Source organism: Helianthus annuus, chromosome 13 (assembly GCF_002127325.2).
Source record: "Helianthus annuus cultivar XRQ/B chromosome 13, HanXRQr2.0-SUNRISE, whole genome shotgun sequence".
Classification (NCBI taxonomy): Eukaryota; Viridiplantae; Streptophyta; class Magnoliopsida; order Asterales; family Asteraceae; genus Helianthus; species Helianthus annuus.
The window spans coordinates 91,267,242-91,290,668 of NC_035445.2; the positions used below are offsets into that span (position 1 = coordinate 91,267,242).

The 23,427-nt window shown below is 31.5% G+C and overlaps 2 protein-coding genes across 3 annotated transcripts; one reads left to right on the plus strand and one right to left on the minus strand.

The window, feature by feature from the left end:
• The first annotated feature begins 12,797 nt into the window (after positions 1-12,797).
• On the plus strand, positions 12,798-13,642 carry LOC110898587 (skin secretory protein xP2). The gene has a single exon (XM_022145386.2). The coding sequence runs from the start codon at positions 12,956-12,958 to the stop codon at positions 13,457-13,459; it is 504 nt and encodes a 167-aa protein (XP_022001078.1). The 5' UTR covers positions 12,798-12,955; the 3' UTR covers positions 13,460-13,642.
• Positions 13,643-14,371: 729 nt separating this feature from the next.
• On the minus strand, positions 14,372-18,901 carry LOC110898586. 2 transcript variants are annotated; one of them, XM_022145385.1, is made up of 8 exons: positions 18,675-18,901; positions 16,535-17,020; positions 16,048-16,210; positions 15,667-15,967; positions 15,483-15,567; positions 15,289-15,379; positions 14,873-14,952; positions 14,372-14,783 (listed from the first exon to the last, which is right to left on the minus strand). In XM_022145385.1, exons 1-8 carry the CDS (start codon positions 18,768-18,770, stop codon positions 14,523-14,525), a joined length of 1,563 nt encoding a protein of 520 aa, XP_022001077.1. In that variant the 5' UTR covers positions 18,771-18,901; the 3' UTR covers positions 14,372-14,522. The 2 variants fall into 2 exon arrangements, with proteins under 2 accessions (XP_022001077.1, XP_022001076.1); XM_022145384.1 differs by having other exon boundaries at positions 16,535-17,026.
• Between the last annotated feature and the right edge of the window lie 4,526 nt (positions 18,902-23,427).

The following is a 23,427-nucleotide window of genomic DNA, read 5'->3' on the forward strand; positions in this document are numbered from 1 at the left end:
TAAGATGTAAGTTTAAGCAGAGAAAAATTATTATTATTTAATAGGAGAGAAAATGCAGGAAATCAAAATCTGAAATTAATCAGAACTCAACTCTTGTATTACACGAGGTTTTTTTAAAGATATAAGTTTTTATTATTTACTATATAAAATTACATTTATTCAACCCGTGTAACACACGGGCTTTTTAAGATACAACTTTTTTTTATCATTTACTATACAAAATTACATTTATCCAACCCGTGTAATACATGAGGTATTTAAAAATATAATTTATTATTATTTGATATATAAATTCAACCCGTGTAATACACGGGGTTTTTTAAAGATATACCTTTCTTTTATAAATTATTATACAAAATTACATTTATACAACCTGTGTAATACATGAGTTTTTAAAAATATATTTTTTTATTATTTGATATATAAAATTAGATTTATTCAACCCGTACAATACACGGGGTTTTTTAAATATATAAATAACTAGGTTATGGTCCCGTGTGTTACACGGGTTGATTAATAAAAACGATATAATTTATTATTTGTAAATACTTATTAATTTTAATCTACTCTTGATAGTTTTGATTGAACATACATAATAAATTCATCAGTTACCATTAATAACGTTGAATTTCATGGGACAAACATCTAATAACATTGAATTTCATGAGATAAACCTCCTAAAATTATAAAATAAAAAACAAAGTCATCTAGATTCACACCAACAAAACTTGGGAAAAGTTGAATTAAAGAAAGGAATATTGAATTTTAATAATCTCAACTATTCGCCATTGGCCACTAACAGTTTCAATTTCAAACATAACTATCGGTTGTCTCAGCTATTAACATATTGGCTTCCAATGGACTCTGACTAACAGAACCCTAATGTTGTTAGTCTCCGATCGCCGGAAAAACGTTTTTAGCCGGAAAAAGGTTCCTAAAGGTCCGATCTAAGGTTACAAAAAGGTTTTGGACGAAAATGTTGAGTTTTCCAGACAAAATGGAGTTTTCCGACGATGAAAGAATTTACGGCGACCTCAATAATTGGGGTTTTTAGAAGAAAAAAGGTTCCTAAAATAAGTAATAAGGTTACAAACAGGTTTAGGACAAAAAAATTGAGTTATTCGGTCAAAAACGCTTTTCTGGTGACCGGAGACTAACGACGTTAGGTTTCTGTTCGTAAGGGTTCATTGGAGGCCAATATGTTAATAGTTGGGACATCGAGTGGTTATTTTTAAGTTGGGACTGTTGGCAGCCAATGACGAATGTGTTATTATTGAAATCCAATACTCTAAAGAAACATGCAACTATTTCGATTCTTTTTTTACTCAGCTTTAATGCTTTGTGTGCGTTACTTATTGAAAAGAAAAGTCTTGGTATCAATACATGCATCTCAACCCAATTGAAAATGTTCCCATTTTATTTCTTTTATTATATAACCTCGTGTATTGTACAAGTTGAATAAATGTAATTTTATATACCCAATAAAAAAAGTTATATCTTTAAAAACCCTATGTATTATACAGGTTGAATAAATGTAATTTTATATATTAAATAATAAAAAAAATATATTATTAAAAAAAATCCCCCGTGTATTGTACATGTTACATTAAAAATCTAAATCATTAGTAGAAGCCATGAGTTACCTATGCTTATTTTATTATAATTCAATTTTATTAATCCCTATTATTAAGTAAAGGCAGGATAAATATAAATTGAACAAAAATAGTAAAATATAAAATTCATATATTAAAATAATATATTCTTTATTTGAATCTTATTAACATATATTATCTATATCTATTTGTTTAGGATATATTCTTTCTTTGAATTTTATTAACAAATATTATTTATTTCAATTTGTTTAGGGTAAAAGATAAAAAGATAAAACTTATGGATTAAAATAATATATTTTTTATTTAAATCTTATTACGAAATATTATCTAAGCGAATCCTTCGAAATAGCCAAGCCGGTAAGTAGAAGGGCAAGGTGACCACAGGGAAAGGCATTACCAGAAGGAAAGTAGTCCAACTCAATGTCTTACGCATCAGTGGCATTTGAGTGAAAGCAGTAAGTCAGTGGCCAAGAATCATCGATTTTGGAGTTACCAGCTCAAGGCAGCTCATGGGAATTTATTTAAGTAAGAACGATCCCCAGTGTCATCCTCTTCGTCTTCTCTTTAGGAAAGCAAGTCCCATCGAGTTAGCTCTTGGAGTCAAGGCATGCCTTAAGGTAGCGACTGACTTTCAGGTGAATCTTATTAACATATATTATCTATATCTATTTGTTTAGGATATATTCTTTCTTTGAATTTTATTAACAAATATTATTTATTTCAATTTGTTTAGGGTAAAAGATAAAAAGATAAAACTTATGGATTAAAATAATATATTTTTTATTTAAATCTTATTACGAAATATTATCTATATCTATTTATTTAGGCGGGAAAAAACTATTAAGATCACCTCATAAAGCGCCATGTGTCCCCTATATGGTTTACTTTATTATATGTATAGATTTATTATTTAGTATTTTTTTTCATTATTTGATGTATAAAATTATATTTATTCAACCTGTGTAATACACGGGGTTCTAATCTAGTAACAAAATAAACAAACAATTAAATAATTAAATACAACAAAGAAATCGACATAAACAAATTGCAATAACTTAAAATTCAAAAGTGAGACTTATCTTCTTTCTATTGTTTTTCATCCATCAATTCCTTTAGAGTAAACTGCCAAAATAATTCCTGGGTCCCTGTGGTTTCGATTTTGTTGCCATTTTCATTCAAAATCAAAATCTGGTCAGATTTTTCAGTTAACTTCCAGTTTTTTTGTCTTTTTCCTCTCTTTTAATGAAAGGCAAAATGGTTTTTTAACGTTTTATTATAACAAATTAAAAAACCTGACCATTTTGCCCTTCATTAAAATTTAAAAGTGAAGAAAAAAAACTGGATGTTAATTGAAAAATCTGATAAGATTTTGATTTTCGATGAAAATGGCAACAAAATGAAAACCACATGGACCCGGATTCAAAAAGTTTGAATTTTGGACTAAAATGACAAAAGTGACCAAACCTTAGAAACCATTTTGTTCATTTACTCGGTCCTTTAATATAATCTTGGTAGCAGGGGCGGACTTATGTATCAATATCGGGTTCCCAGGAACCCATTCGGTTTTTAATTTTTAGCGTAGATGTATAAGACAAACTGAAAAGGAACCCATAAGTAAAATATTGGGGGAACCCATAACACAGATGCTCTAGTGTTCCACTGGTTAATTGTGCACCCCTTTACCTTGACACTTCGACTTCAAATCCCACATCAGTCATTTTCATTTGTTTTTTTCCGATTTTTTCCTTTTTTCCAATTTTTAGTTGGGGTGGAGCTCAATCAGAGGTGATGGTAGTACTATTAACTGTCATTAAATGGCGTGTGCTCTTTAATTCAAATAAATTTCTGACAAACTCTATTTTAATCTTGATAATTGTTTACTGTAATTCTATGTATGGGGCTTTTGCATAATTAATGTATGTTTAAATGCTAATATCATAACTTGATGTTCATGTGTATGTTTTAAACTATCATATGAAAAAAGTGACTTTAGTGATAAAGTCCGACCCGACTCGACTCGATCCACCCTGACCTGACCCGGACGGAAATTCTAACGTCAAGTTGATGAAAATTAGAGCACATAAAAATTGAATCTAGTGAAAAAAAATCCTAGATCCGTCACTGCTTGGTAGGCTATGACGTGTGTGTAATATGGCTTTTTCACTTTGGGTATTTCCACGCCAACACAACCATATATAGTAAAACTTGTAGCACATTGAACTTTCTTTTTCGCCACTAATACCACCACCCATATAGTAAAACTTGCAATACATTAAAGTTTCTTTTTCGCCACTAATGCCACATTGTTTTATTAAAGAACAAATTACAGGCTATTTAGGGTTAGGATGTTTAACTATCAACAACATACAACATTAAATTATTGTTAGTGTGTACTTAGAAATATAGTTAACTTAATGTGTAAGTAAAAACAAAAACTGTTGATTATATCTATAAACATGGGTCAAAATATAAAACCTAATCATGTTTATTCAATCATAACGTAAATATAGATACCAAGTTAGAGACACTTACTTGTGGGAGTGGTCATCTTTGAAGACGAAGATAAGGCCATGATTCCCGTTATGGTACCTTGGGTTGATGGATCACCTTAGAGAGAATTTTTGTATATTGGTGTTCTTCATAGGAGTTTTCATCTTTATATATTCAACATTAAAGATCAATGAATCATGATCATGAATAATCATCGGTTACGAAACTCTTTACATTCTCTATTAAAGGTACCTAAAGGGAAATCATAATTGCCCCTTAAACTAATCAATAATTACAATTACTACCATCAAGTAATTGTCAGGGATTAGTTATGTCATATTGGTAATGTTACAAAATGATCCGTAAGGCCACATCAACGGGTTATTTCTAACATTCTCCCACTTGGCCGAGTGATCATTTGTGATAAGTATAAGTAAGTTTGGCCAAGTTAAAACATTAATCAATGTTTCAAATTGAAATTGCAAAAGAAAAATACAGTCATTGAGTTATTCTCAACTCAAGACCCCCATTAATCATGTTACAACCCCAAATCAAAACATACGTAAATTTAAGACCAAAATGACTAAGGTAAGCCCTTTAAAATTAATTTGTATAATTCTTGTCTATACGTCATTAGGTGCACATACGTATTTATAGACAAACAAATTGTATAATTGAGGAAAAATAATAACTAATCATTCATATGTACGATATGTTATTATGTAAGGCCTTTAGTAAAACCCGTCTTTATTATGAGCTCTTAAAAAGACTTTGAGTGTAGACCTTAGTTATCGGATCCGCAAGCATATCATGAATGTAATGTATTCGATACAAATAATTAGTTTCCTCTTCTTGTTCATAAACGAACAATAATTTTGTATCGAAGTTTAATGCAGCACCTCTCGAACTGTTACTGTTCGAGGAAATAAGGTAGCTGACTTTTCACAGTAAGTCTTCAATATAGTATTTATATGGAGTTAATAAGTTTATGAGTCTACTGATAAAATTTCAACAACATTTAGTGACAATTGCGTTGTTAATTAACAACATATTATGTCATTATAATTTAGGTTGTTGTTAACAGTTTCTTATGACTCCTCCATAAGATAAATTTGTCTGCAAACATAAGGATTACCCCAAATTGACTTTTAGGTTCTTTTGAATATTACAAAATTAAGGTAAGAATTATCAACCTCTTCTTTATAGTCTTTCTCGTTTCTTAAAGATATCGTAAGATGCTTCACAAAATCTAGAGTGGTCTAATGTTCATCAATGTGAGCAATATCTACACGAGTATAGACTTGAACCTTCGTAAAGCTTCTAATTAATGAAGCATAAGGAAATAATCTCATTTATTATTTTATCCTCTAAAGGAGAGCTATATTGTTTGTTACACATGTAAGAGCACGCTTTAGAGTAAGGCTTATGGGATGAAACTAATGTCCCATTGGGTCTATCTCGGTATATTTTGATATCTCTCACGTAAGTGGTATTTCCGAGATTCATTATATCAAAATATATGTGAGAAATTATTTGACTTATGTAACATATACTTATCCAAAAAGTGCTATCTATATAAGGATAAGTTTACATTAGTTGCTCCCACTCATCTTGAGGTAGGTATATAAATCCACTTAATTCTTGATGAATATAATGCATTAAGATTTCATAACATTTTGATGTTTGCCTTAAACCCATACATGCAATTAATTGACATACAAAGTAAGTGTTCTTGACCTACAGTTTAGAACTTTCAGGTTGTTTTATGAACATGTAAGTCTTTGTTTAAGGAAAGTTGTTTTAATGTTCATATAATGTAGCTCTAAATGATTATGAGCCACTAGAACAACAATGGTCCTCAAAGAAACATCTTGTAAGAAAGATAAGGTGATTCTTTGATAAATAATTCTCTTCTGAGCATAACCTTTAACAATCAATCATATTTTTTTTTTTAGCGTCTTAACGTTTGCATTCAGATTTTGTTTAGTGATGAACACCCTTAGGTAATTCAACCAAATCCCAAACGTTAAAATCAAATTTGCTAATAACAATTCTTACTCCATTTAGAAAATTGATTGATGCTAATGGCTTAATTAGAGGAAGTAGGACTAGTAAACTTTCCAATATCCATTTCAACTTCAACCAAGGAGGATACATGATCATCAAAGTTAAACCTAGATGACCTCTGTAGTTGATTATTGGGTTGTATTATGAGTTTCAGTTTTATGGATTAACTCTTGATTAAGTTGCTATCACTTTCAAGATTCTAAGTGTGTAAGAGTTGGTGCAGTATGGTGTGCAAGAGGTGTAATCAGAGTAAAATTTAATAGGTCTCTTCCCCCGGCCTCTTGCACTTCTGGCAAGTCCTGATAAGGACTTTTATTGCTCCCACTGACTTAGAAATCTTTAACAATTTAGCATGATTATGGTCAACATTAGAAGACCAATAAATTCTAATAGAGAAATAAATTAAAGAAGTTACTCATTGTAGTTTCTCTGTTTGAGGATTACAAGTTTGGCAAGAAATCTGAGTGTGCCCACATTTAAGCAACAATGAAACTTTTGTTAGAGTAGCAGTATATTCTTAAAGAGAAAAGTTGTGAAGGAGCAATGTCTTGTACAAGAGGTGCAAATTGAGGTAGTAACAAGTTTTCACTCCCCTACCTATTGCAACTCTCGCAAGTTAAGATAAAGACATTTAATGCTCCCACTAACCTTTTACATCTCTAGAAATGCTACAAGATAAGTTTCAATGATTTACGTGCTGTGGAACATGTCATATATGTTAAACTTGATTTCCTTAATGTCCAGATGTTTATAAAAATTTTGAGGGACATATTTAGAAGGAATCATAGTATATATGAATTAATTTCTTTAATGCCTTGATCCATTAGGGACATATTAGACACAAGTAAATATTATGATAAATGAATAATGTCTGAATATTCCATTTTGGGATAAGTTCCAATGAAATATAATTTCTAATGGAACTTAATTTATTCCCTTAGCCATTAAATATTAAGGCTTATACACATGCTCATAAGTCTCTAAGAATGAGATTTGATAATATTTCATCCTTCATTAAACTAGTCATGATTTATCATGAAATTTGGTCTTAATGGATGGAATTTGTAAGTCTCATTTTTCTTTTGTTAAATTTTCATTTTCATGATAACAAAAGGTTGTGGAAAAGTGTAGCATCATCTAGTTCTATCTTATAAGGTTTCTATCCAGATTGAGATGACCAACAATATGAGAGTTTAAGGTAAGAGTAACTTTGTTTTAACCATGCAAACCTCACAACTGTCATAACGTAGCTTTTATATTGATACTAAATTCTGAATAATCTACAGAATATATAAGGTATCATAAAACCCAATTATAAAACAGTTTATTATGGTTCTTATAGTCTTAACATAAAATTTTGCCACTAACTCTCATATTAATTATTTGTTGATTTCTGGTAAGTAACCGTATAGAACTAGACTTAACCCATCATGTGTTAATTGGAATATTATCATTAGCAGACTTAAATATCATAAATATCTAACTACTTATCTTAGCCAGCTGTCCCATTGAATTATGGGTAGTCGTGATGCTCATGCCTAGTTTAATGACATAAGTCTGCAGTGAGACTTTCCTTTGAAGAAACTTATAGCTGGAAGTAGAACTTGTACACTGTCTCCAAATCTTAAAAGTACCCTCCTTTTAGGTTTAGTGGCGGTGAGATGAACAACATCTAATTTTCCAGTTTCATGCATTCCTTTTCCTATATATATGCTGCTAATCAACACACTCAATTTCCTTTGGTACTCTTGAGTGGTATAGATGATTCTTAAGGCAACTTATGATATTAGTGGAAAAGTTATATGTAATGCACCGGAAAAGTGTACTGATTTCCATGTGTAAACCTTTAAATTATGAGTCATGGTATTGTACATGATGATGTATTCACATATGCCACTAACTTTATAGTAAGAATCTAGAGTAATGCATGCGTCTTAGGAGTTATTTTGATTCTTCCAAAGAAAATAAATTAGTCTTAGGAAATTTAGAATCTAGAATAGCTCACATGATAGCAATAATTAAGTGGGTTCTTGATTATCATAAGAGATATAATGTTTGACTTATCCCACTAGTCATGCTCTAGTTTTCTTCTGTAAAACTTTTATCAGAAAAGAGCAGTAGAATTATCATATCTTAAGAAATAATCAACAATCCAACAAGAGGAAATTTTGTAGAAACTCTTTAGTAAGCAAAACATTTTAGGTTTTGAAAATAGAGTGGATAAAACAGATGAGATACAAACTTAGGAAGAAACTTGGAGTGATTTACATTATGGGGTAATCAAGTAAGGCAGACACAAATTATTATATTGAAGATATAGTCTACTATAACACCAAAATAACAGACTAATATAAGGTTCTACCTGAATTTTGGCTTTGCTTTGGCTTTGACCAAAATTCAGACATTATGAACGTACATAAATAACAGATTGTCTTGATGTTCTAAATAAATTTGGTTTCGCTTTGGCTTTGACCAAAATTTATGCATTTATGAACATACATAATAGACTGACTTATTGTTCTACATGAACTTTGGCTTTGCTTTGGCTTTGACCAAATTTCATGTATTATGAACATAAATAAATAAAACCAACTTAATGTTCTACCTGAATTTTGGCTTCACTTTGGCTTTGACCAAAATTCACGCATAATGAACGATATAAAATAATAGACTGTCTTTAGTGTTTTACATGAGCTCTGGCTTCGCTTTGGCTTTGACCAAAATTCATATATTATGAACACACATAAATATAGACTGTCTCAATGTTCTACATGAACTTTGGCTTCGCTTTGGCTTTGACCAAAATTCATGTATCATGATGAACATACATACACAATAAGGTAAAACACATAAATATAACATAACACCTTTGGGCCAGAAATGAAATATTTATGTAAATTATGCTAATACAGATAATTACATAAGATGGCATAACTAAAGCTTCAATGTTTAATCAAATGATATCCCGTTGGTTCAATCATCGATCATTGAAGTTCGCCATTTAACTTGCATACTTAAGTTGGACCATTCACAAGTTTGTCCCATATTAGAGCAAAATAAGTAAATAAATAAATAAGGCTTGCAAACCGATTTTGACATCTTTGCAAAACGATTTCATAATTTGCAAGATAATTTTGCCAAAATAATTAACTAATTAGCCGATTTCAATACTTTTCATCTATACCAAATTAAATCACCATTAATAGGTTTGTTGGTGTGTGATTGAAATAAGTCACCAACATTTAGAATAAATTGATTTAATCGATCATCAATAGATTTATAAAAAATAATGCTAATTTAGTGATTTGCAAATTATGCCTTTTTAATATTCATGAAAACCGATTGTCATATAAACGATATACAAAAAAAAAAATTAAATCGATTGCAAAATAAAATATCTCAATTGATTAAATCCTTTTTGCAAAACTAAATCCAATCAAAGAAATAATCCAATTGATGGATTCTTGTTGGCATGGAAATTTACGTAAAATTAAAAATTAATATACCATTAATATAAAATTAATATACCATTAATTCACTAATTAATCACATTGAATAAAATTGAATAAGGAATTGCAATAATTAATATACCATTAATATAAAATTAATATACCATTAATTCATTAATTAATCACATTGAATAAAGAAATGCAATAGAGTATTATGGAACCTAAAAGATGTGCCAATTAATTATCCACCTCTTCAAACATAATACAGTAGGAAACAAATTCATTTCTCTAATAGATATCAAATTAATGTAAAAAAGAATTAATTAAATTCCATAATCCAATAAGCTGTTCGATGGTATTTTAATATTTTCAAAGAATGAAAAGCCTTTTGAATATTTGACTAATATTAAATGACATATTGATACTGATGAAACGTTAGTTTAACTTTACAATCTTGATTATGAATTATGAATAACCAAAATAATCTAAAACAATTCATCAAAATTTAGTTTGTATAAAATTGATTTGCTTTATCTCATTCTGATATAAATTATTAAAACAAAGAAACAAATCAATTTTATATATAATATCCATCAAACAGATTGATCGAACTCAAAGGAATACATCGATTCAAGTGATTGAATTTTGATATAATCAACATTGCTCTGATACCACATGTTGATTATATCTATAAACATGGGTCAAAATATAAAACCTAATCATGTTTATTCAATCATAACGTAAATATAGATACCAAGTTAGAGACACTTACTTGTGGGAGTGGTCATCTTTGAAGACGAAGATAAGGCCATGATTCCCGTTATGGTACCTTGGGTTGATGGATCACCTTAGAGAGAATTTTTGTATAGTGGTGTTCTTCATAGGAGTTTTCATCTTTATATATTCAACATTAAAGATCAATGAATCATGATCATGAATAATCATCGGTTACGAAACTCTTTACATTCTCTATTAAAGGTACCTAAAGGGAAATCATAATTGCCCCTTAAACTAATCAATAATTACAATTACTACCATCAAGTAATTGTCAGGGATTAGTTATGTCATATTGGTAATGTTACAAAATGATCCGTAAGGCCACATCAACGGGTTATTTCTAACAAAAACATCTTATAATAGAAAGAATCTCATATGTAATGATCAGTAATCGTCATGTAACGCAACAAATATATTATATATGATCGACCAAAATAATCATTGGTTGTACAATTTTTATTTTTATTCACTTATTTCCATACTATAAATTTTCAACAATTGTATGCATAGAGTGGGTGTACCCAATGCTTAGGGGACAGGGGGCGGTCCCGTTGAACTTCCGTGATGGCAAATTCAACGCGTGGTAAACAAAATATTCCCACCGCCACCATAAGTTTATAACGCGTGGAACATGCTGCAAAAGTATAACGCGTGATGGCCAGATTTTGTGAGAGAAATTGTTGGTTGGGGGAAAATTGTTGAGTGTGGTGGTGAGTGATGACCATTGCCACTAAAAAATGTTGTGAGTGATGAAAAAATGATTGATAACATGGCGGAACTTGATTGGATGCTTGTGAGTGATGGAATTCTATCACTAGTGACCACCCCCACCCCTCTTAGGAGGATTTTCAAAAAAAAAAACTTGATTTTTCACTTTTAACCCGAACCTATATGATTTTTTTACTTTTAACCCAAAAGTTTTCGTCCTTCGCAATTTAACCTCACAATTTTTTTTACTTTCAACTTCGGTCCCTTATATTTTCCATCTTACGCAAATTTTTCGTTTTACATTCCGTTTTAAATTTAGCGAGTTAACATGGCGCAATGTGTGTGCAGTTCAACATTTTACGTTGTGTATTTTTCCGGTTTGATAGGTTCGTCGCAACGCACGAGTCCTAGGTCAACTTAGTTGTTCTTTTCTATGTTTTACGTTTCGATCTAAGTCATTCTCATTAACACGCTGCAAGTTCAGTGTTGATGGCCCCGTCGCAATGCAGGGGTGCTTAATACTAGTTATAATCAATTTATAGTGTATATTATTAATTGTTTATTGATTTATTTGTTAGGCTGTCCAAAACGCTCGCGGCTCGAAGCACACTCGGATTTTGCTCGGAAAAACTTGCTCGATATGGCCTATTTTGAAACTGACACGACTCGGTTAGAAAGTGAGCCTAGTTTCGCTCGGCTCATAATGAGCCAGATTGGCTCGGTTTGGCTCGCTTGCTAGCTCGGCTCGGCTTAGCTCGGATTATTTTACTTTTAATATATTTTATTTTTATATACATTATAATATATCACATAAAACTAATTTAAGAGTGTAATTTGACATCTATATCAAATTGGAATTTTTATTACCATGCTAATGAATTTATGTTGTATTTCATTGAAATTTTGAATTTTATGTTGTTAAAGTTGATTTTCACTTGTAAACTATTAAGTTAAACTTATTATGGGTATGTTGTTTTGAACTATTGAAACTTTTTAGACTAGTAAATTTTAAGAAACATGTACTAATTTTTCTTTTCAGCCAAACCAAATTAAGCTCAGCCAGCTCAGTTTAAAACCAAATCGAGCCCGATGTTAGATTTTCAGCTCAGTTTAAATCCGAGTTAAGCCAAGCTAACTTGGTTTATAATCAAGCCAAACCCAAGCTTACCCTGTCTCAGCTCGATTTGGCTCGTGAACAACCCTACGATTGATTTCATTTATTTAATAGAATTAAAAGAGTTAAATGCCATTTTAGTCCCTGTGGTTTGGGTCATTTTGTCAGTTTAATCCAAAGGTTTCATTTTTCACCTGTGGGTCCAAAAATGTTTCACCGTCGCCATTTTAGTCCACTAGGTTAACTTCATCCATTATTTTTGTTAACGAGAAGGGCAATTCGGTCATTTTATATAGCCGAATTGTCCTTCCGGTTAACAGAATTGCCTATAAAATGACTAAATTGCCCTTCTCGTTAACAGAAATATGGATGAAGTTAACCGATTGACTAAAATGACAACGGTGAAATCTTTTTAGACCAAAAACAAAAAAAATAAACCTTTAAACTAAATTGACGAAATATCACAAACCACATGGACTAAAATACATTTAACTCGAATTAAAATATAAACGTGCTCAACTACCTATAAGTATAAATGCCAGCTCACCAACCGGCCTTCACCTTTTAATACGCACAAATCCCACCATCCCCCACGGTTAATTCTCCACTCACAAAAAATTATATAGATTCGATCCCCCTGTATCTATATCTATCCCTCTTCTCGAAAGATCTTTCATTCTCAATTTAACCTACATTTCTTCAATCTCAGATCTACATTCATCTCATCTTCAACAACAATGGCGATCAACACCTTCATTCATCTATTAGCCGTCACTCTACTCTTCACTCTCTATGTTTCTCCATCTGTTTCTTCAGATCCAGCCGGAAAATCACCTGCTCCGGCTCCACAACTCGGTTCCGACGATCCAGTTTCACCGCCGGTTCCTTCCGCAGTATCTCCGTCAGCCGGATCTCCTCCGTCACCTCCACCGGCGTCAGATCTGACTCCGTCTCAGTCACCGTCTCAGTCACAGTCTCCGGCTCCTGCTTCTGATAAATCTGCTGCTCCGGCACCGGCACCGGAGACGGCGGATTCCGGTGACTTATCCTCCAGTTTGAAGAACGAAGAAGAGAATAAATCGTCTTCCGGCGGTATGAGCGGCGGTAAGAAGGCCGGAATTGCGATCGGAGTGATTGCTGCTGCGTGTGTTGTAGGATTTGGTGGAGTGTTGTACAAGAAACGGCAACAGAATATTCGACGAGCGGAGTTTAGTTCTGCTGCACGCAGGGAGTTTCTCTAGAACTTGAATTTGTTTACATTATGATTATTGTTATTTTCTAGATCTAGATCTATTATTCAAAGTTATAGTGTCCTTATCATTTTTATACATTATTATGCTGTAAATTTCAGCCAGATCTTGTGGATTCATTACTTATATTCTTTATATACAAGTTAATGTGAGTTTTATATTTGATTATTATAATCATTAGCTTGTTAATTAACCAACTGTTACTTGTTTATTTATGATTATTGATACATTCTATCAGGTGAGTGAATTCCAATTAAATTTATAGTGCAACTCATTTAGTCATAGGGCTGCAAACGAACCAAACGTTCGGTGAACAGTTCGTGAACCGTTCGACGCGAAGTTCGTTTGTGTTTGTTCGTTTATTAAACAAGTGAACACGAACAAGAAAATTTTGTTTGTTTAGTTAAATGAACAAACATGAGCAGGGGCCGTGTTTGTGTATATATGTTCGTGAACGTATGATAACGTGTTCATTTGTGTTCGATAGTTCATTAGTGTTCATTTAGATAAACCCTTGGTTTAAAAAAAGTGTGCCAGGCCTCGGTGCTTTAGCCTACGCAAGGCGCGCATGTTTTACAAGAAGAGCACCCGAGGCGTGTTTTTTAGCAAAAAGTTGACCCCGAGGCGCTTACCGTGTATTTCTAACATGTGTGCAGCAGATTGTTGTACTTCATGCTTTCAGGTTGTACACGTATGTAATTTTCAAATATAAAACTATATAAAGCTTATGTGTGTCTAAATATTGCGTAAATTGTGCTAGAAACCTATAGGAAATATGTGAAAAAACTAAAAAAAGAATATAATCATTTGCGCCCCGGGTACAAAAAGCAGTGCACGACTGCACGTTTTTGCTTTCAGACTTTGTCGCTTTTGTGTGCTTCTTGCTTTTTAAAATCACGGATAAATCTCGAGAAGAGAATTGATAATAATCACAATACATCAATAGATATAATTTTCATGATGCTTGTGTATATTGTTCCTCAATAGATTTAAATTTTGGCAGCATACACTCATTATCTCAATTAAAACTTCTGAGACATCAATAAGTTATGACTTAGCTTTCTCTATGAGCTTCTGCATCCCTGGTTTCGATTTCCTGTTGAGGAACAACATGAGGTGACGAGGATGCAGTTTGGGCGCGTCTTGGTTCAGGACGTAAAACAATCTGGGAATTTATTGGCTGATCCGCAGATCTGTCTTGCCACCACTGTCTTTTTAGTCTTAAAATCTCGACAATAATCGAGCTACCACTCATTGCAATCCCACAGCCTGCGAATGTGGCAAGAAGAATCGACAGAACGGGCTGAACATGAACCTGTAAATGACGTTCAAAAGATAATTATACAATGTGTGTTTGGTGTGTGTGTGTTGGAAAGAAATGGATACAGTTTATAAGCTGTTTACCAGAGAGTAGAAAATATGCGCGAAGATTACAACCAAAGCAAACTGAATCGATGCGTATAGCCACACGAATCTTCTTCTTACTGTAAAAAAAAATCCGAATTTATGAGATATTATAGATATGCTAGGGTGTTTAACACAAAATATGAACACAATGATAACCTCAGTTGGCCGGTTTGAGATTTAACACAAAACAGCCAAACTCAGTCGAACCCGCCTACCTACCCAACACAGCTGATTTTGTTTGTGTTTTGCTAGACCGTAGTTAGCGGGCTGACTAATAACTTAAGTCGAAACCAACCAAACCTGAGAGTGTACTTAGGGTTGTAAGTGAACCGAGCGTTCAACGAACAGGTCGTGAACCGTTAAACGGGAAGTTCGTTTATGTTCGGTTCGTTTACATCCCTAAGTGTACTTACCCATGGTTGACGAAGTCATCGATGAAAGAAGACCCAAAACACACGAAAATGGAAGAGAGAGCGCAATTGCACTTGTACCCATGTTCCCAACCTTCATACAGGAATGTAGTATCGTCAAAATTTATATGCTTCAAAACCCGAATTCAACTAAGCGATCCCAAACAAAGCTTAAATGATATTAGTATAAGACTTACCAAAAGCTGTTCAATGAAGCAGAAGTAGGCCAACATGCTGACAATAACAAGAATCGGCACTTCTTGCCACACCCTATAGACATCACTGCCAAATTCAAACGAAAGCGGTTTAGACTTTAGATACAAACCGCAAAGTGATAAAGAATGCCCAAAATGAATGGTTATGAACTTATGATTAACTTACCTGTATCCGTTTACTTCCATCTGTTGTGATCTACTTGCACCCGAGTTTCGGTTTCTGACAGTACTTTGTATTCTTAAAAGTGTCACAGGTAGGTTTTGGACATCTTGATGACACACATCACAAGTCTTGTTACCTTTGATGCTAAACCATTTTACCGCACAATCTTTGTGTGCCAACGCTAGTTCGCCTTTGCAACTGCATTCCATTTTTAAGGTTTCTCCACCTTCACATAGTTCAACCAAACATATCCTACAAACCGCCTCTTCTTCGGGTATATCTTCACCACCCCCTTCTTCATTATCTAAATAATTAAAGAAACAAGTTTTATAAGAAAAGATTTATATGTGTAAGACTCGAAGATCAAGCTTTATAATCAATAACCTTTGTCGTTAGTTGGAGAAGGCATAGGTGAAACATGATCACAATCTTTCACTCGTGGATTTGAAGGAATCACGCGGAAAAAAGAATCCATTCTCTTGATACTTATATCCTTGTTGAGGACTGGGACTGAACGTGACCTCGCTATATGCACTTGGACTTTAGTCTACAAACAAACCACACGAATAAAAATTTACAACTTTTACATGTTTGTAATCAAAATTACCATCAATCATTCGTTATTAGATGTGTTAAGTCGAACACGTTGGGTAACAGGTCAAAACATATTCAGCTTGATAGAGCAAAAAAACTATTAGAATAACAATTTAAGGTTATATGCATTAAAAATAGACTTTTAGGTGGCTTTGACGCGTTTCACTTCTAACTAACTTTTTTTTATCTCACCGGTCCGAGATAAAACACAAATGAAGTTGACCCATTTCCAAATGATATATGGTCAACACACTTAACGGGCTGAAGGTCAACGTACCTCCAAATTAAGTGAACCACCTGAATTTCCCAGTACAGACTCATGATCCGACTGTACAATGGGCGTAACGGGTAAAGAAGATGTCCTCTGAGGGGTAAAGATTTTAGTAAGTGACCATGATCGCGGTATTGAAGGCTTTTCATGCATAGTAGAAGATGAAGCTGCTGGCATTACATAACTACCATCACTCTTTTCAACATCAAGACTTGTATTCCTGTTTATAAAGTTTAGTTTCGGTAGTAAACTTTTCTTTGATGATTTGATTCTTGAAGAACAATTTGCCGGAGATGCATTGGCATTTGTTCTGCTATTTGTTGAAAGATTGAAGTTTACTTTCTTAGGAGTTGGCGTTGAGGGTATCTTGATATGAACCGATTCTTGAGACGAAGAGGGTTGTGTTGTTGTTCTTGATGGTATCTCCAAGAACAGACTTTCGTTTTTCCAATTTGGCGAATCGTTATTTGCAGTAGAGATCTCTTCTTCAACTTGAAACTATTAACAAAATTCATGCGAACGAACAAATTAACAATATAACACGTATTTTGAAGTCTCGCGCATTTGGCAACCATAAAATATAACAAGTACTTGTCACATGATAGCTAAGTGAATGTATTTATAAAAACATGATAAAAATTTGTTAACCAATATGTTACGTTACGACTAATTTTGTGATTTCTTTTACCCCCCCCCCCCCCCCAAGGCTAACGACAAGGAAGATGTTTTCCTTTTGAACTCGTAAAAAATAAGAAATACCCACTTGTAAAAACTAGTTTGGATTGTAAAAAGGAAAGAACTTTTGGTTCTTTTTGAAGATTTTGTTTAAATGCAATCCAAATCATTTTGCACTAAGTTAAGTTATATCAAGCTTATCACAAGAACAGAAATGTGAAGTCGAAAGCACTTATTTCTTTTTCGCCTTTCGAGTTCCATAAAGTATGCCACTAATCTTGTTATAAATAGTTGTTAACTATTTCTTAGTGTTGTAAACTTGTGATCATAAGGATATACAAGTGGGATTAAAAGTTAATTAAAAGTAAGATTACTTTTTTGCCTCTAAACAAGGATTAGCCTTTTGTGCTTGCTTTTCTTCCTTAATATTAGGAACTTTTCACCTAAGATTATTATTATAATTCGACTTCTAATACAAGTACATAAATAAATTGTTCACATTTTATGCATGATCACCCTCGTTATATACACATGATAACGCCGCAGATTGTAACGTCTTTTGATCAGTTAAAGTAATGATTTTACCATCTTTAAAGTGGAAATCATAAGTTGACATATCATGTGTTTGTTTGGTATATGTTGCAAATGAATGCCAACATAATGTTTGTTTGATTAGTTAAAGCACCCCTATCATGAAGGGATACATCTTGAAACCTACTTTAGTAAATTAATGATAATGGTTTGAATTTTTTATATAAATAAACCAAGTAAAAATATAAAATGGCATGGATGAGAAAGTGTTTTTGGTCCAAAAAACTTTTAATAAAAGCAACAATTTGTTGCTCCTGAGAAAATTCTCTATGATGAATCTGAAAAAGTGACATGTGACTCCATAAAGGAAACAAATTTAAAATCTTTTGGCATTGAAATTAAAGATGAAACCGAACTCCATTGATCTTCCCTCCAAGAAGTAGGCAAACTTTCATAATAATTAACATAAATTATTCATAAAAAAATAAAGAAACATAACTATAAATCATATGACAAGATTAACACACATAGAGTTATCAATCTAATTATCTAAAATTAGCATAAAGTCATCATTTCTTTATTGTTATAAACACATATCAACCTTGTGCAAAATGCAATGGAAATAAATCAATAATATGTATAAGAACCTCTACAATTCTAAAAGATCATCCAAAATAACCATATTATCAGAACAAAATTTGTTTATTTCAGATTATAAATTATTTATTTAGCTAAGCTAACACTTGATCAGCATGAACCTCCAGGAAGTTGACATGACAAACAAACACACCCACATGCTAGAAACTTAACAAGATATACTAATGCAATAAATGACCTGCTTACCGAAAGACCGATAAGCGATCATATATGATAAGGCATAATTCAGTGATTTGAATGAAGAAAAAAGATCAGAAGACAAGGGAAGAAAGTGGAAACCAGCCTTGTGAATAGGGATGACAACTTCTTCACTTTGTGATGAACTTGAATCTTGGTCTTCATCTATAGGCATGATGCTATTATTCTCTTCAGTTTTCATGATTTCATATAAAGTTCTGATGTTTTTTGGATACCAAGAATCTTGAAATGGAAATCTTCAAGAAAAATGGTGAGAGATGAGAGAGATAGAAAGAAAGAAAAGAAGGGTCTTTAATGCTCTATAAAATCATATAGATGGTATGGTGGTGTCATTTAAATCCTTCATTTGTTCTCACACAAAAAACAGGCAAATGGGCCTACTTCCATACTCATATCCTTCTATATTATGTTTTTTTTTTTCTTTTTTACACTAACACCCCCCCCCCCTTCTTTTTTTTCTTTTTCTTTTGATTTTCCCTTTATTTCAATTGTGTCCATCACCGAATCTTGATAATGATGTCACAATGGCTTAATTGAGAATTCTGTTAATGTTACTTTCTTATACCTAAACAAAGTTCACATGGACTACTTTGTAACCATGCATTCCTTTTTGAGCAGCATGTTAGAGTAAGCAAGCAAGGCTTCTTCACTTTATTTGATTTTTTTTTAATATCATTTCCTTTTATTCTCATGTTTTCAGTTTGAACAAAAGCTATTAAGTATGACATGATCACATTACTTAACAATTTTAATATTAACATAATTTAAAAAGTGTTAATAAATGCGTGACAATTTACATCAGATTCCGGAGATCATCTGACTTTCATTATTTGATTCTATAACATATAATACTTGTTGTATTCACACATCCCTAAATTCTTATTCCCACATTCTTTTCACTATATCTCTCTTTATATATATCTATGTATATATAGAGTGAAATAGAGGGAATAGATATGTGAATATTAACACCCATAATAAATCCTTGGATATAAGTAGAATAAGTGACATATATAAGATAATCAATAAATAAAAGGGGAGAGAAACACAGGCTAAATGCTGTTTGTTTGTTTGTTCTTTTTTTTTTTTTTTTTTTTTTTTTTTTGAAACAATAAGAACAAAATAAATTATTTATTTTTCTAATTATGAAAATTTAGTTATATAACAAAATGGTTGAAATGCAATGTTATTTACCTCTCCTGAAATTATACATATATATATATATAATTTTCTTTTATTGCACATGTGTATGTTAATATTTAATAATTAAAAAATTAACCTGGACAAATTCCAATGTTTTTTTTCCAATGTATATAATGTACTTATTTTGATAAAAGTGTGAATTGATGACTAAGATGAGGTGGTGTCAATTATTATTATTATTATTATTATTATTATTATTATTATTATTATTATTATTATTATTTGAAAGTCTACATGAACAGTGGTTTAGTTTTTTTCAATATTGTTTTTTTCTAAGTTTTTAATATTATATTGTTTTTTATTAAGATTTTAAGCATATTTTTCTTATAAAATGAATGCACACTGGTATCAATGTTGTTTGGTTTAGTTCGATATTGTTTTTTTCTAGATTTTCATTATTATATTGTTTTCTTATTAACTTAAGTTTTCATTATTAGATTGTTTTCTTATTGATAGGTTATCAGTCTATCCAAAGCATAATCAATAAAAATAAATAGGGTATTGATACAAATGTTGTTTAATCGGTTTCAATTCGGTTTGTTACGATAGCGGCACGATATCTCTTTTAGAAATAAAAATCACAATGTTGAAATAAAATAAACATAAAATGCAAACGAACTAAACCGATATCAACTAAAAACATCAGTTCTAGTATCGATATATGTTTTTATTGTTTTGATGGATGTAATGTTTTCTCTTTCGACTATTATAGCGAGTGTCGGTAACGTAACGAACTAAATCGATGCCGACTGAATTCCCGCAGCGAAGCGCGGGGAATCTCACTAGTTATTTATTAATAGAAAGTGTTGATGAATAGTAAGTTAATTAATTACATATAAATACTTTATTATTATTACTAGGTTTTAAACCCGTGTATTACATAGTTGAATAAAAGAAATATCTCACGTAAGTAAAAGATGATAAATATCATATAAAAATTGCTTAAAACCTCCCACAGAAAAAAGTTAATTTCTTTCCTTGAATTTTAAAAATAAAAAAAATAATAATTTTGAAATAAATTTAGACAATTTTAGAGGTCAACATATCACAAATAACTATAATTTATATATATATATATATATATATATATTAAAATTTATAATTTACAATAATTTGAAACATATGGCTAGTTCCTTTAAAACATATTATCGACTTTTAAAACAACTATCCGCGATTTTGAACGACAATAACTTTTTCATATGTTAATATAAAAAACACCACGAAAATGAGTTTTTTATTCTCTTTAATTAAGTATTGTACTGATATAAATGCTCGTTTTTATGGTGTAATTTAAAAAACCAATACACCAAAAATCTCGATCACCCCCTTTAAAGGTTTTGTTAAGCCTCCCAATTGCCCCCTGAAAATAAATATTTGGCCCGTTACTACACGCGCAATAAGAAATCCTACTTTTATTATAGAGTATAGATATAGATTATAGATAGATGTACACGAGACTTTCTATAAAACCATATAACTAGTTTTTTTTTTTTTTTTTTTTTTTTTTGTATCGTTAGCTATTCTAAGATATTATGTTTGTTGCCGAATAGAGTAAACAGTTACTATCTAACGCAAGTTGAATGTCTGTTAAAGTGTCATAAGCATCTTGCTCGTTTAGTATAAAAACGTGTATGTTGTGTAAAGATCAATGCATAATCACTTTCATATCTTCTAAATGGTTCTTTGCGTGTGTGGTTTTTTTTTAATTTATATAAAAAGTTAATTCAATTTTCTTCTGGCTTGCACGTGTAGTTTACAAAAAAGAAGATCAATTATAAATTAAATTGTTGACAAATTTTAGCAACCATATGAACTATAGCCAATTAAATCAATACTTTGTAATAAGAAATAAAAATACAAATTTAGAAAAGAAATTCTGTCAATAAAAAAGGTAGAACAAGCAAACAAGTAATATGTGAATGATAGTGATGGTATTAGTGAACAAATCAAAATTTGGATCTTATATTTGTGATAATCATTGACCGTAGCTAGATAAAGTCAAATCCCCGTGATACATACCATAACCATGTGTATTGTGAATGTATGATGTGTCATGCACTTGGTGCCATGAATACAACATAGCCATAAACCCCAAAAGCACCGTTGTTTAGAAAAGAATAATATCATATATCATCAAATAAACTAGTTTTGGATTTATTACATTCATATACTTTAAACCATATATAATATCATATTTATAAAAATAAAAAAAAGATCATGAAATCAAATATATCTATTTTAAAATTTGTGACATTTATATCTTTTTGTTCAGGGTTAGTTAAAAGAATACAATAGAATTAAGTAAAAGTTTTAAAGTTGAAAGAGAGAATATCATATGACATTAATTTGACTCTTTTATTAACAATTAGATTAGATTATAGAATTAATTCAACTCTTTTATTAAAAGTTAGATTAGATTATAGAATTCGACTCTTTTAATAAAAATTAGATTAGATTATAGATCATTTAAACATGCATGCGGTCATCTATATACCAAATCTATCAAAACAAGAAGTGAAATTTATTGCTTGTAAAATATTAAAAGTATTTTTTTATCATTCAACGTGTTATTCTAACAAACCCGAAATAATCAACGTCGAATGCATTGCATAGAAGTGAAAATTATCGCTCTTAAACTAAAGTACTTTATTTAGTTTGTTAAACTATATTGAAGTTATTGGTCTGCGTTTGATTTAACCGGTTAACCTTTAAAGAATCTACATAGAGTTGGATGTACATAGATGACGCTAGTCACTTAACGTCATGTAAAAACAAATTATGTGTTATGGTACCTGATACTCGTTTCATTTTTTTATATGTGTTCGAGACTTGAATGGCGCTGACTCATCAAACATTTTCAAAAAGTGACACCAATAAACCTTAGATTTGTCCGAGTAAACCTACTTGGATGTTATGTTGTTACTTCGTTTGGAGGTCATCTTCACTCATTATCATCATTATATTACGTAGTTTCGTTCAACGTCCGTTAAAACCAACCCAACCATACAAACCGAAGCAAATAGGTTGGCTACGGCAAGGTTTACAATTCGCTTCTTACAATTTCATAACGGTTAACCAGTCCCGTAAACCAAATCAGTCATTTAACCTTTCCTACATACTAATTTTTGTAATATGAAGTTATGTACATGTGATATAGTCATAAACCATCTTTTACCAGTTTGACGGGTAAAAATAATACGAAAATTCAGTGAAACCACTAAATCCAAACCGATAAAAGTAGCCGATGCGGCCAACCTGCCTAACACAAACGGTTTGGTTTATCGTTGTTTCTTAGAACCCTAGTTAGCAGTTCAGCCCAGAATTCTTAAAAAAAATTGGTCCGAGACTTTATTTTAAAAAAAGTGTAAAAGAAACAAATAACAAATTTTGAATGAAAAAAAAAACATGGTTAAGGTGAACTGGAGGACCCCACATTGTTATTGCCAACTGGACAGGACAGCCTCATAGAAGAAAAAAGAAAAAGGAATCACAAGCATAGAACAAAGATGCAAATATTGTGCATCAACTCCTAGTCAACATATATACCTGCAAAAGCAAAAGAAGATGGTCTAAAAGTTCTCTACTATTTGGGTTGTTTTCCCATCTTAAAAAATGAATCTATGCGGCTTGTTTTT